Source organism: Mandrillus leucophaeus, unplaced genomic scaffold (assembly GCF_000951045.1).
Source record: "Mandrillus leucophaeus isolate KB7577 unplaced genomic scaffold, Mleu.le_1.0 Scaffold288, whole genome shotgun sequence".
Lineage (NCBI taxonomy): Eukaryota > Metazoa > Chordata > Mammalia > Primates > Cercopithecidae > Mandrillus > Mandrillus leucophaeus.
Window position 1 is genome coordinate 740,376 of NW_012103009.1, and position 14,730 is coordinate 755,105.

At 53.2% G+C, this 14,730-nt stretch overlaps 1 protein-coding gene across 1 annotated transcript in view; it reads right to left on the reverse strand.

Annotated features, from left to right (window-relative positions):
- The window catches only part of MOV10L1 (Mov10 RISC complex RNA helicase like 1), a 78,013-nt gene that overhangs the window by 5,961 nt on the left and 57,322 nt on the right, over nt 1-14,730 (reverse strand). The window contains exons 13-19 of the mRNA XM_011985608.1: nt 14,045-14,153; nt 13,008-13,186; nt 11,666-11,812; nt 10,089-10,210; nt 6,912-7,011; nt 5,703-5,867; nt 3,390-3,563 (exon numbers count right to left, since the gene is read on the reverse strand). Of these exons, the coding sequence (XP_011840998.1) occupies nt 3,390-3,563; nt 5,703-5,867; nt 6,912-7,011; nt 10,089-10,210; nt 11,666-11,812; nt 13,008-13,186; nt 14,045-14,153 (996 nt within the window). The remainder of the gene's footprint in view (nt 1-3,389; nt 3,564-5,702; nt 5,868-6,911; nt 7,012-10,088; nt 10,211-11,665; nt 11,813-13,007; nt 13,187-14,044; nt 14,154-14,730) is intronic.

Sequence of the window (14,730 nt, forward strand, 5' to 3'; positions counted from 1 at the left end):
GTGAACCCGGGAGGCAGAGCTTGCAGTGAGCTGAGATCCGGCCACTGCACTCCAGCCTGGGCAGCAGAGCGAGACTCCGTTTCAAAAAAATAAAAGTTCTGCAGGCTGCAAAACAATGTGAATATACTTAACACTATTAAACTTTACACTTAAAAATGGAGGCTGGGGGTGATGGCTCATGCCTGTAATCCCAGCACTCTGGGAGGCCGAGGTGGACAGATCTTTTGAGGTCAAGAGTTCGAGACCAGCCTGGTTAATATGGTGAAACTCCGTCTCTACTAAAAACACAAAAATTAGCTGGGCATCGTGGGGCACGCCTGTAGTCCCAGCTGCTCGGGAGGCTGAGGCATGAGAATTGCTTGAACCTGGGATGCAGAGGTTGCAGTCAGCTGAGATCATGCCACTATACTCCAGCCTGGGTGACAGAGTGAGATGACTGCCTCAAAAAAAAAAAAAAAAAAAGTTTTTAACATGACAAATTTTATATTATGTATACATTTTTTTATGAATGAATGAATGAGACAGGGTTTCACTCCGTCGCTCAGACTAAAGTGCCAGGGCATGATCACAGTTCACTGAAACCTCAGCCTCCTGAGTAGCTGGGACTACAAGTGTGCACCACCATGCCCAGATAGTTTCTGTATCTTTTGTAGAGATAGGGTCTTGCTATGTTGTCCAGGCTGTTCTTGAACTCCTGGGCTCAAGCAATCTGCCTGCCTTGGCCTCCCAAAGTGCAGAGGTTATAGATGTGAGCCACGTCCAGCCCTACAATTTAAAAAAGTGACCACCAGGCTGGGCGCGGTGGCTCACGCCTGTAATCCCAGCACTTTGGGAGGCCAAGGCGTGCAGATCACTTGAGGTCAGGAGTTTGAGACCAGCCAGGCCAACATGCTGAAACCCCCTCTACTAAAATTATAAAAATTAGCCGGATGTGGTGGCCGGCACCTGTAGTCCCAGATACTTGGGAGTCTGAGGCGTGAGAATTGGTTGAACCTGGGAGGCAGAGGTTGCAGTGAGCCAAGATTGCGCCACTGCACTCCAGTCAGGGCGACAGAATGAAACCCTGTCTCAAAACAAAACTAAATGAACAAACAAAAAACCCAAAAAGTGACTGCCAGATAAAGCAGTAAAAATACAAAAATTAGCTGGATGTGGTGGCAGGCACCTGTAGTCCCAGTTACTTGGGAGGCTGAGGCATGAGAATTGCTTGAACATGGAAGGCGGAGGCTGCAGTGAACCGAGATTGCACCACCGCACTCCAGCTGGGGTGAAAGAGCAAAACTCTGTCTCAAAAATAAAACCAAAAAAAAAAAAAAAACCAAAACCAAAACAAAACAAAACCAAAAAAACCCCCACAAAACAAAACCCAAAAAAGTGACCACCAGATAAAGCAGTAAGAATTAATTTTGTTGTTGTTGTTAAACCATGTAACTTACTCATTTATTGTAAATAATAAATGACTGAAGAAACTTAAAAGATTAATGGGATGGAAACTTATAGCAGAAACTTCTAAACTGAGAAACAGTTCAATGAATAGCAACCAACCAACTAGAAAGAATCAGGAAATAAAATAAATAACTAGGAAAGGTAAAGAAGAAATAATGTGAAATCACTATAGACTGGACTGATTTATGTCTCTAAAAGCAAACTGACTCCCAAAATGGATTAAATATAAAAACCTAGCTGCTCCTAAGAAATACAATAAAAAATGAAAACAGAGGGCAAAGACATACCATGTAAAAATAAAAAAACGGCAATGTTAATATTACGAGGTGAAATTTAACACTCACACACAGGACGGTATGGAAGAGTATTACATAAGGAGGAAGATAAAGCAATGATAAATTGTATGCATGAAACACAGCAGTTAAAATTCGTAAGACAAGAACAACTAGAAACCCAAGGATAATTTGATGAGAAGCACAATGAGAACGAGAGGCTTCACTCCTCTTCTCCACCATGGCCTACCCGGTGACAGATCCTAGGTCAGGACACAGAGCTGCTGAGTGACAGTCTCCATGCATTTATTTTTATTTAGTTACATAGTTTTTAAGAGTCAGGGTCTCACTCTGTCCCCTGGGCTGGGGTACCGTGATGCAATCATAGCTCACTGCAGCCTCAATCTCCTGGGCTCAAGCGATCCTCCTGCGTCAGCCTCCCAAGTAGCTGAGACCAAAGGCACATGCCACCATGCGCAGCTAATTAAAAAAAAAATTTTTTTTTTTTTTTTTTAAAGAGATGGCAGTTTCACTATGTTGCCCAGGCTAATCTTGAACTCCTAGGCTCAAGCAATCCTCCTGGCTCAGCCTCCCGAAATGCTGGGGTTACAGGCGAGCCCCTGTGCCTGGCCACTAGTGTGTTTTCCTGATACCCAGGAAAGCTTCTGAGGATGGGCAGAGCTAGGAGGACAGATGGCGGGAGACCACTGCTGGGGAGGGACCTGCCTCAGAGAGCACCATGTCTTGAGGTGTCCGACTCACTGCAGAGCCCCTCAGGACTCCCTCCCTTCCAGATGTGAGCACCCCACAGCCACCACACACACGTCCCACCCCACTGCTTTGGACAGGTCACAGACAGATTTTCTCCCTCAGGAACTTACGAAGAGCAACTGGGGGCCATGGCTGGGTGGGGCATGGAATGCAGAGGCCCCGAGGCAGCCGAGTGGTGTAGCCTGGACCCCTGTCCTCCAGGGCCCGTGGCATGGAAGGGGCACCTGCACCAGGGTCCCCCTGTGGCCCGGGTGCAGCCCTCACTGCAGATACCATGAATGCCCCTTCCTCTGGGGGAGGGGGTTAATGCAAAACTTGATTTCTGCTTCTAACTAAATTCCTAATACAAACTATCTCATTTTAGTGAATGCTTGTAATTTTGCTTGGCCACTCAGCATCTAACTCTGTCCCTCCATGAGGCCTCAGAGAGGGGGTGGTGGCCCGTCACTCCTCAGGCCCCAGGCACAGGGCTCGGGCTTGCGGCTGCTGCCTTCCCTGCCCGGCTCTCTCCTGACAGCTCCAACCCTCGAGGGAAGCACCAGGAGGGAGGCGGAGGCGGCCTCCGGGAGCTTCCTGCGGCCCCAGGGTATCCCGTCACACAGCCCTGCAAGCTTCCCCAGGCCCCCCAGAGCTCACTGGGTAGCTTTGCTTCTCTTGGAGCCCAGTGCTTATCTGCTGTGACCACCTGAGAGTGGTGCCCATGTCGTCCCCTTGGTACCAGGCACAACTCATCTGGCAGGAGAAGTCGGCATCCATCTTGGGGGACACAAGCCCCTGATGGCTTTTCACTCTCCAGTGACCAGCGGAGCATCTGCCCCGCCACATCACCTGGGAGCAAGGACCTCCTGCCACACTGTCCTTACCCGACATGGTCCCCTCCGGGTTCAAGACACAACTCACCCGCACACCATGGAAGATGAGCGGGAAGCCTTTCTTAGGCAACTTCTCCCAGCCCAGCAAAGAGGTCACCACTGTAGGGTCCGCACAGACCTCGAGTTCCCTGTGGTAGAACAGCCGTGAGGGCAGGGTCAGCAGGGCCTCGTGGGACCGGTAGTTCTTCACCAGCTTTGTGACCTACAAGGAGAGGGTGATGGGTCACAAGGGGAAGGTGGCACCTGGCACAGTTTCTGTCAAAGGAAAAGCGGCTCTGCACGGCAAACGTGAGGCCCGCCTGACTTCCAAGCCCGACTCTGCCCCTGTGCCCCTGTGTGTCACCTGCCCCCAGACCAAGCCCTTGGATGATGGTGAAGCCAAGGGTCCATCTGAATAGAAAAATGAGAACATCAGGAAGAAAAGGGTGTGACAGCCACCCTCTTTTCCTCTCCTGGGTCTGGGTGGGGCTGAGGGGCCTCTCAAAGGGTTCCTGCCACCTGGAACCCGGCAGCGGGGAGCAGGGCAGATGGACGCTTCCCTCGTGTGCTGAGAGCTTCACCCTGCAAACAGTGTCTTGCTGGCCCACGCAGCCCTGCCTCCGCTGGCCACAGGGAAGGAAGAGCTCCTGGGCCCCTGGGCCAGGAGAGTATAGACACTGTGACTGTGGGGGCATGGCCAGCCCTGGCTGTGACTTTACTGATGCGGCCGAGGGTGACTGTGATGTCACCAGTACATGGGACACGTTTACTGTCTGCCTCCAACTTGCCCGGGAAGCTCACTCAGGGCAGGCACTCTTCCCCTGGTGCTGGTGTAGGCAGCCAGGGAAGGTCTCCAGGGACTAGAGTTGAACCAGTCAGAGTAATGCTCAGTCTCGACACTGCTCATCACACATGACCCACGTGTTGGCATGAGGACTTGCTGCGTCTGTGCCATGGGGAGCCGTCCTCTGCATGCAACGCTGCACCCTCTGCTCTCCTGTCACTGACTGTCCCTCGGGAAGACACTGCTGGGGAGAACACGCCCAGGGCTCTCCCTCCTTGGGATGAGTAACAAAGCCCGTGTTGGTGAAAACCTGAGTTCCTGTGGTGCTGTCAGTTACTCGCCAGGTGATACTGGCACGAGCGCGCCATTATTGGCCCCATGACTCCTCCCGACTCTGTCAAGCCTAACTAGAATGTGTCCACCCTCCAACGTGCTACTCCAAACTCCAAATGCGATCTAGAGTCATGGCACCTCTGCCTTAGCTGGAGCCGGGCAGCTGCTGGGGAAAAGAAAGGAAGCATGCCGCCCCCTGGGGTCACTGTGGCAGCCACTCTGGTTGGAGGGTGCAGGACACTGCCCAGGCCCTGCACAGGACAAGGCCTTCACCTCCTGTGTGGCAGGGTCTGTCTGTACCTGTGGCTGTGTGCCACATGCACCTGCCCTGAAGGCTGTGTGGTGGGGACGGTGGTGACAGCAGCATGCTGGTCTCCCCTGCTGCAGACACGTCACCTGCACCCACACCTCCAGCAAAGTAGCTAGCGCGTGGAGGGGTGCAGCGGCACTGGAGAATGAGGCGAACCTCTCAGGGGCAGCAGAGCTCTCAGGCACCCTTTAGGCCCAGCAGCTGGTTGCAGCTGGCCATCTTCCTGGGGGCAGTTTCATGGCCCCTGGCATAGCCGGTGCCTGTCTTGCGAGTGGTCCCTCATGAGACCTTCCTTGGCCTGAAGACCCCCATCTGCCCTACACCCTTGACAACCAGGAATGGGGTCCAGTCCTTTTCCCTGAAAGTCCGCCCACAGTAACTGCCCGTCATTTTCTATTGATGTTAATACTGGCAATGGGAATCAGATGGAGACTCTTCTTCTGTGGGCTACAGGGGCTTAAAAACTGAGGCTACTTGGTTCACTGTTTAATGATGGGCCCTGGAGGCCCAAGCTCAGTGTGCTGGGGGCTCCAAAGATGCAAATCCCAAAGCCCATCCCTCAGAATTTGGTACAAGGTTGGCTGAGAGCCCAGAACCTGCACTTCAGTGGGACCTTGGGGTCGGAGACCACTGAGGAGACACTGCCTGCAGTCACTCTAGGGCAGGCTTTTTAAGTCACAAAAGTGACTTCCTGCTTTTCTTATGTTCACAGAGTAACACAGATTTTAACTTTTTACTGTATCTGACCCCAGAGTCTCAGCCATTAGCACCAAGCTGTAGTTTCTGCTGACAGGGGAGGCGCTGTGGTGGGTGCTCTCCTGCACTCTGCCCACGGACAGAGATCACTCGGGTGGACAGAGGGGCGAGCTGCTCAACTGCCCCGGAGCCTGTGTCTGCTTAACTGGGACCGGAACACGCTGGAGTCTGTGACTCACCAACAGGGGGTTATGTGCGCCACAAGCACCGAAAGCATTTTCGTCCCTCTGGTACGCCGGTCGAGACATCAGCCGTTCCAACAAGGACACGTTCAGACCATAGGCCATGGCGAGTCTGGACTTAATGACTGGGCCGAGCTGCATGGGGTCTCCTGCCAGCACAATCTGCACATGGAGGCCGGTCTCAGCCCACGCAGGGAGGCCGGTCTCAGCCCACGCAGGGAGGCCCATCTCAGCCCATGCAGGGAGGGGCCAAGGGGCCGTTGCCACGCCCATGGGCTCAGGTGGGGGTGGGGCCGCGTGCAAGGCCAGCCCACACTCGCTCTGGCTGCAGGTGATGACGGGAGGGGCTGGGAGACCAGGGGATGCCGACAGGGCTTGGAGCCATCTCTCCCCGCTTCTCCCCGAAGTCCTGCCACCTGCCTGGCTTCTGCAGCCTGGCTTTCTCTCCTGCGAATCTCTCAAAGTGGTAAGAGCCCCAAGGATGCCATCTATCTTCTGGAAGCTTCTGTGTAGCCGGCCCTGGCCGTCATCCCACCTGCCCCTGGCCTCTTGCCCATGGTTGCCTTGACCTGGTGAGGCCGCCCGACGCCACTGCTCCGCCTGGACCAATCCCTGCTCCCTCCCTCAGCGCCACCTTCATGCTCCACCCCATGCCTGGTGACTGGGACAGGCATCTAGGATGGGCGCCAAGGAGGAGCCTGAAACGTCCAGCGCTGGATGCTGGATGAGCTTGCCTCGATGAGCCACAGGGAGGGAAACAGGGGAGTTCAAGGTGACGCCCACGCCACCATCAGAAGCACCCAGGGAGGAAACAGGTGGGAGCGGACAACAGAGGATGCACAGAGCTGGAGGCCGGGGCAGCCAGAGGCACAGGTGGGTCAGATGCAGGAGCACCGGCCCTGTTCACCCCTCTAGACACTGTGCGGCTGGCTCACCCACAGCAAGGACCACATTCCTGACTTTACTGCTGCATCCCCAATACCTAGAATGGCTCCTAACCTCTGTTTTAGAAGTGAGTCAAGACATTCACTTCTTGTCCAAGAGGAATAAAGTACAATAGAGACCCATGGCCCCCAGCACCTCAGGGTCCTTGGCACTTCCACCTGACCCCATACGGCTGTGACTGTTCCCGGGAGGACCGCAGCCCCCATCCCTACAGGAGAACAGGGTGAGGAGGAAGCCACACACACAGTAGTCGGGACTTACCTGGCCACTGACGTCTGACATCAGCCCCAGAGGAATGAGGCATTCCGGCTCACTTGCCTGCCCGGCCTCGTCCACAAACACGTGAGTGAAGTGTCCAACTCTAGAGCAAAGATGTTCTAAATGGTAATTTCTGCCAAATTGTTTTAGCAATTGATGCCTCTGACACACTGGCAAAGCCACGCTCAGCACCCATGGGGCCAAGCGGGGTTGCCCAGGGGTGTGTAGGAGCTGGGGTCTGGGTGTCACCCGGCTGGAGGAAGGACAGGCCACAGGCATCAGGATATGCTGGCTAAGCCACATCAGCACCCGGTGCTCTGCACGCAGTGTCTGTATTTCTAGAGATGTGGAGGGAAGAAGGAGTGGGGGCGAGGGGCAACACACGAGCGCTTCCTGGGGGCAGCTCACAGGAGAAGTGCCGCAGGCTCCTGGCCTGCTCTCCACCTGCATCTCACTCCTGTGATTATCAAAATGCCCAGGTTTGAGTCCTGATCTCCCCTCTCTGAGCCTCCACCTCCCGCGTGTCCCTCAGGAGGCGGCTAGGGTGAGAGCCGAGCTGGCCGCCGTGAAGTGCTGAGAACAAGCCTGGCCGGGCAGGCAGCCACAGATGGTGGCCTCTCCTGCCATCCGCTCATTTCCTCTTGACTCATCCTTGTGAGCTATTCTCAGCTGGGCACTGCCCGGCCTGCCATGCCAATAGGCTGAGGCCCTGGGAGCCACTTCTCAATCTGTGCACTATTAAGAAAATGGGGTCTCTAGAATGGCTCCCCACAATTCTGGCCCCTGCTGCAAACTCAGTGAGGTTCCCAGTTACAGAGCAGCCCCTCTTGGCGGGCGCCTGTCCGGCTCTCCCTTCTCCATGTGCCCAGGTGTGGCAAGGGAGGTGCAGGGGCAGAGAGGCCACAGCGTTGCTGACGGAGGGGGTGGGGATTTTGCAGGAAGGAGTCGTCAGATGCTACTGCCCAGTCCGTGGCTCAGCCCCCACAGGAGAAGTTGCAGAGCTCTTGCATGGGCAGGCTGTGGGACTGAGCGAAGAGCAGGAGCTCGTTCGGCTCATGATCTGTTTCTGGAGTGCAGAGGGGCTGCCCCACCTGGGGCCACAAGCTGAGGAACAGGCGCCCCGAGTTCACTGGCTCGCCCATCCCAGCAGCTTCTACTCTGTGGTCAGGAGACCTCAGTGGGGAAATGCTGTTGGGGCAGAAACAGGTCCTGACGCCCGAGGAAGCAGGTATGGGGCAGGGAGTGTCCGGAGCCATGCCAACACTCAACAGGAGGCACTGTGGGCCCACACCCTTCTCACTGCCAAGCCCAGGTTCACCCTTCTCACTGCTGAGTCCAGGATCTCCCCTCTCCAACCCCAGATGTTAGGCAAATTCATCACCTCTGAGCCTCAGGTGTCCCACTGTGGGGTGAGACCCTGTGGTCAGAGCTGTGCCGGGGTGGGCTACTGCTCACAGCAGTGCTGGGCCCCACACGTCCTGCACGTCCTGCATCCACTCATGGCCAGCTGACACCTTTCACTTCAGGTCTCAAGACACGGATTTCACAAGTGACACCGTGCACCCTCCCAGTGAAAGATGCAGCAACCAGCACACTGCCATTTCCCCATCTCATGTCCCCACTGCTGTTGAAAAAAATTAACATTATGTATCTTTCCTAGAATGTAAGCATTTAGGTTTGAATTCTGTATTAATTGCAGTTATTTAATGTCACTTTTGCTAGATGACGTTGCTACTTCTTTACCCTTTGAAGTGTCCCTCCCCGCTCCAGCCGCCCCCAGTGGCCAGGTAACCCTGTGGGACCTCTGCAGCTGGGCTGCAACACCCTCCCCGCTTCTGCACAGAGCGTCTCTGAGAGAGCGGCCTGCCCCAGCCGGTCACCTCCTCCCACTACCTGGACATCAGCTCCAGGGTACAGGGTCCATGCTGTGCCCGCCCCGCCCCCACAGAGCCCTCTGCACCCCAGTGAGGCCAGGCTCTTCAGCTCTTGACCTTTGACTCATCAACACACATTAAAAAAAATCCCTCTCTTGTTCAGGTCTATGCTGTCCAATCCAGTAGCCATACATGGCTCTCGGGCACCGCACAGTGGCTAGTCTGAAACCTGACACGCTCTGAGTGTAAAATTCATCGTGGATTTTGAAGACTTCAACCAAAAAAATTGTAAAGTGTCTCATCAATCATGTTTTACTAATCTCATGATGAAAGGACGCTGTGTATGTGAGAGACTAAAACACGCCGATGAAACCATTCATCACACGTTGTGACAGGCGTGGCCGGCTGTGCCTTTGCTCCGTGTGGAGCTGACAGACCACCTCCTATGGTCACCCTCACGACCACCGTGACGCTGGACACTGTCCAGGGCGACCTGTCTCCAGGCCGTCAGGGAGGGTGGGGCTTCCCTCCGAGCCCCTAGGTTCTCCCTCTCTCACCCTCAGCCTGTGCCCCTGACACTGTCTGGCTCTACTCACTGAGAGGGAGCTGCCTGCTGCCTCCCCAACCCCACCTCCCTGCACCGGGGTCTGAGAGTGCCTTGGTCCTCACTCAGCCTCCCTGGGCTCGAAGCTCTTCCTCCCAGCCCCTAGGGGAGGCCCTCCTATGACAGCCAGCACCCTGCACTCCATCTCCTCTGCCTGCCTCCCCTGCAGAGCCCCCAGCACCAGGGGCACAAATGGCCCCCAAGGGTCTGACCTTACAGAGCCCAGCAGTTTCCTAGGCAGCCTGCCTCCCCACGCCCACTCCAAGCGACTCAGTCTCCTGCTCAGAAGCCCTTCACTGGCTTCCCAGCTCACCAGTGGTCAGTCCAAAGGCCCCTCCACGGCCCACCAGGCCCAGGCTCCAGGCCTCCCCTTCACCACCTCGTGCAGGACGTTCCTGCTCACGAGTCTCTGGTTCCAGTCTCCTTTGGGGAGACCTCAGCATTCTCCAACTGTGGGGCCTCTACACGGGCCAGTCCATCTGCCTGCCCATCCCACTGCTGGCTCCTTCGAGTCCTTGGGGTCTCGGCCTCCCCGGCTCCATTCAAGCACGGCCCTCCCCAACCAGCCTTTCTCGCCCACAGCCCTGCCTCCCTCCCTGAGCACTGAGTCTCTGGGTCATCCGCCCCTCAGACAGAAGCTAGGAGAGGACACCGACCTCTGCTCTGGGAGGTCCCGCGCCGCACTCCACGCCCAGGGCTCACCTCACTCCTATTTGGTAAAACAACCCTGAGCTGCTGCAAGTGGTGATGATTATCCGGAAGCGTGAGGCTTTCCAGATGTCTTCTCCGTCTCTGCAATACGGTTTGACGGCATCGATAACTATCTGGGGGCAAGGAGGCATAGAGTTTACTCCTCCAATTATTAAGCACTTCTATAAACTGGACGGAATCACCAGGGCAAAAAGAATTCCAAAAGGGAACCTTGCCCTGGTGCCACTTCTTAGTTATGTCTAAGTCATGATTTAAGGTTTTTTCCTCAGAATACTTCATACTTCCTTATCAATTCAGTCCATGTTTTATCAACTCTAGAGTCACATATAACACATAATTCTGCAGATCCTTTCCCAAAACAACTCTGTACATTTTCTATTCAGTTTATTTGTTTGTATATTTAGAGACGGAGTCTTGCTCTTGCTCTGTCGCCCAGGGGTGCGATCTCAGCTCACTGCAGCCTCCGCCTCCCGGGTTCAAGCGATTCTCCTGCTTCAGCCTCCCCAGTAGCTGGGATTACAGGCGCATGCCACCACACCCAGCTATTTTCAATGTCTTTTTTTTTTTTTTTTTTTGAGACGGAGTCTCGCCGTGTCGCCCAGGCTGGGGTGCAGTGGCGCGATCTCGGCTCACTGCAAGCTCCGCCTCCCGGGTTCACGCCATTCTCCTGCCTCAGCCTCCTAGTAGCTGGGACTACAGGCGCCCGCCACCACGCCTGGCTAGTTTTTTGTATTTTTAGTAGAGACGGGGTTTCACCATGTTAGCCAGGATGGTCTCGATCTCCTGACCTTGTGATCCACCCACCTCGGCCTCCCAAAGTGCTGGGATTACAGGCTTGAGCCACTGCGCCCGGCCTTCAATGTCTTTTTTAAACACAATATTTCAGGCCGGGCACAGTGGCTGAAGCCTATAATCCCAGCACTTTGGGAGGCAGAGGTGGGTGGATCACTTGAGGTCAGGAGTTCATGACCAGCCTGACCAACATGGTGAAACCCTGTCTCTACCAAAAATACAAAATTAGCTGGATGTGGTGGCCCACACCTGTAATCCTAGGTACTTAGGAGGCTGAGACAGGAGAATGGCTTGAACCCAGGAGGCAGAGGTTGCAGTTAGCCGAGATCACACCATTGCACTCCAGCCTGGGCAACAAGAGCAAAAACTCCGTCTCAAACAAACAAACAAACAAATAAAAGCAATACTTTATAACCAAACCAGCAACTTAAAATTTCCCTAAAGGGATACTTAAAACCAAACCAACAAAACAAAACTTATAAAGTAACGAGACATTTGGGGATTAAATAAAAGAGGAATGTGATAATTTAACAATGCTACGAATGCCCACAATAGGTCTGATAACTCACACAGAGTGAGAATGTGATGAAATATTCAGCAATCAAGCTCCACTATTTAGTGGTGAGGAAGGTCCCACTTCAGAGCCATTTCTCAAACACGGCTTTCTGTGGCACCTCTCTGCCCACCCTCCTATCCCTGCCCTCCCCTGCTCACTTGGCATTTCCTATGTTCCACGGAGGGGTTCTGGTGCCCTTCCACTGCTCACAAGGGCTCACCTCCTCAAACCTGCAGGTGGCGTTCACCCGGACCATGGTGGCTGGCCGTAGCACCTTGCTCTCGTGCAGCCGCAGACACACGAGGTCAGCGGCGCTGTTGGAGGGCGCACAGACTAAAATCCGACTGTCCGGCAAGGCAAAGTGTACCTTCATCAAAGACACACAAGAGACCAAGGCTCAACATCCACATGCAAGGTGGAAACCAGGAGCCTAAGTTCAACATGAACATTTGGTGCAGGAACTCAGCTGTTGGGCTCAGATGCCAGCCCCCAACACGCTGAGACCTGGGCCACGACTCTGCCTCATAATACTGCTGCCAAGGCGTGGGTAAGGTGGGAAGGTTCTCCACACTCTCTAAGATTCTAAACCACCTTCCAGGGCAGAAACGGAGTCAGATTCATCTGCACACATCCGGCATGTTGTACAACTGTGCACTCAATACCTGTTTGCTAATTTGAATCCGGAATGACGCTAAATGTAGACGGTCTTCAACTTACAATGGTTTGACTTAACGCTTTTTTGACTGTATGATGGTGTGAAGGCCATCCCCAGTCAGTCTGCTCCTCAACTTACAACGGATCATGCCTTGATGAGCCTGAAACAGGCTTTTCCCAAATCCCATTACGATGGGTTTATTAGGTGGTAACTCCATCAAAAGTCAAGAAGCATCTGTACACAATACTTTCACAAACTTAACTTCAATTACAAATGAAGATATCTAAAACTTCTGCAGAATGGTGGCTGTAGCTACTCCAAGAGTTACTTCTGCGGCAAAATTTCATGATTCAGATAAAACAGTTTACTAGGCTAAAAATGAGTTTCCTTCTAAACCTATGAAATAAGCTTTTAAATCCCCACATATCCACATAAACAGACTTAACATTATGAAATAACTGGTATTTTTTTTTTTTTTTTTTTTTTTTTGAGACGGAGTCTGGCTCTGTCGCCCAGGCTGGAGTACAGTGGCCAGATCTCGGCTCACTGCAAGCTCCGCCTCCCGGGTTCACGCCATTCTCCTGCCTCAGCCTCCCGAGTAGCTGGGACTACAGGCGCCCGCCACCTTGCCCGGCTAGTTTTTTTGAATTGTGTTTTTAGTAGAGACGGGGTTTCGCCGTGTTAGCCAGGATGGTCTCGATCTCCTGACCTTGTGATCCGCCCGTCTTGGCCTCCCAAAGTGCTGGGATTACAGGCTTGAGCCACCGCGCCCGGCCGAAATAACTGGTATTTCTCAAGCTCTTTCCAGCTGTCCGATTCTACAATCTAAACCCACACTTCCTGAAGACACGGACGACACGTGAACAGCAGCACAGAGCCACAGCACCCGCGGTGCCGCTGTCCTTACCTGTAAAACAGCCTCTATTATTGTCACTGTCTTTCCAGTCCCAGGAGGTCCAAAGAGAATATACGGGAGGGGACGGCAGTCGCCACTCAGAATCCTTTTAACTGCTAACTTCTGATTTTCATTTAGCACCGGATTGAAAAACTCCATCTTTCTTGCTTTAGGGGTCTGAATTTCATCTACTGTATTCAAAGTGGGGAAAGTTTCAGTTAGATGCAAACAGCTCTCAACAGCTGTGGACACATCCTCACCTAGGTCAGGCGTCAGCACGGCTGTGTAAAGGCTAAATCAGACTACAGACAGGGAGCAGCTCTTCAGTGTGACCATGGGTAAGACGCACACAGGGGCATTCCTTTAATAATCTGTGTGCGTTTTTTTTTTTTTTTTGAGACAGGGTCTGGCTCTGTCACCTAGGTTGGAGTACAGTGGCACAATCTCAGCTCACTGTAACCTCCACCTCCTGAGCTCAAGCAATCCTTCCACGTCAGCCTCCCAGGTAGCTGGGACCACAGGCACCCACCACCACACCTGGCTAATTTTTGTATTTTTGTTTTTTTTTTGTATAGAGACAGGGTTTCGCCATGTTGTCCAGGCTGGTCTCGAACTCCTGAGCTCATGTGATCTGCCCACTTCAGCTTCCCAAAAGTGTTAGGATGACAGGTGTGAGCTCTGCACTCAACCTGTCTGTGCTTTGTTAAAGAGGGTCAGGAGAACGAATGCAGCTTCTGAGAGGAAAATGACAGGGCATCAACTGATTCTGCGGCTTTAGAGATCACACTCAAATATTAGAGACTGGATTAGAAAATGTCCACATCTACAAAGACTACCTGGAAAAAACCACCCAGAATCTAAAAGTCTTCTTAAAGTATCTAACCTAAAACACCGAGTCTCCAGTCAAGGTGGAGACGGCAGCCACCTGCCACAGGCCACACGTCCCCCGACTGTTCTTCCTTCTGCATGAGAGCCCACTCCTCAAAGTCCCCGTTTTCCAGACAAGAGTCTCAGAGCTGCTCTTCTCCTTGCCCCTCACAAGCACACACCCCAATCACTCATCTCTGCAGTAAAGGGCGCCAGCGCCGGCAGGTCCTTGTCACCAACACGTCTCTCCTTTGTTCCATGTTCAGCTTGGTCCGTCATCGTTTTCCTAGTCTAGAAATTATCAGGCAGAAAAATGGTTTTAAAAAAACAGCTCGGTGTTTACACTGGCTTGGTTGAAAGAGCAAACATAAACATCTAGTGTTCTACTTTAACAGCTCTTTGGATGGATCACAGGTCAGACCCTTTGAAAAATAAAGAAAAAACAGATTATCAGATAAAAAGCTGCTAAAAAGGCTTACGCTTTTTCTTTGAACTTGCTTTTATAAATAAATATAAAGTAAAATTTGTGATGAAACCAAAGCGCAGGACTACATTTTATTTTATTGTCTTCCCTTGGTACATCCTACCTACTTTCCAGGCTGGACAGTGGGGGAACCTGCAGGGGACGGTCAAGGTTACAGCCCAGGGCTCTGGGTCTCACAGGCCTGCACAGTGTGGAAAGTGCCAGTGCTGCCTGTTGACGTCAGGCAAGGTCCTGCACCAGGCCGGGCACGGGGCTCACGCCTGTCATCCCACCACTGTGGGAAGCCAAGGCAGGTGGGTCACTTGAGCCCAGGAGTTCACGACTAGCCTGGGCAACATGGTGAAACCCTGTTTCTAGCAAAAATACAAAAAAAAAAAAAAAAAA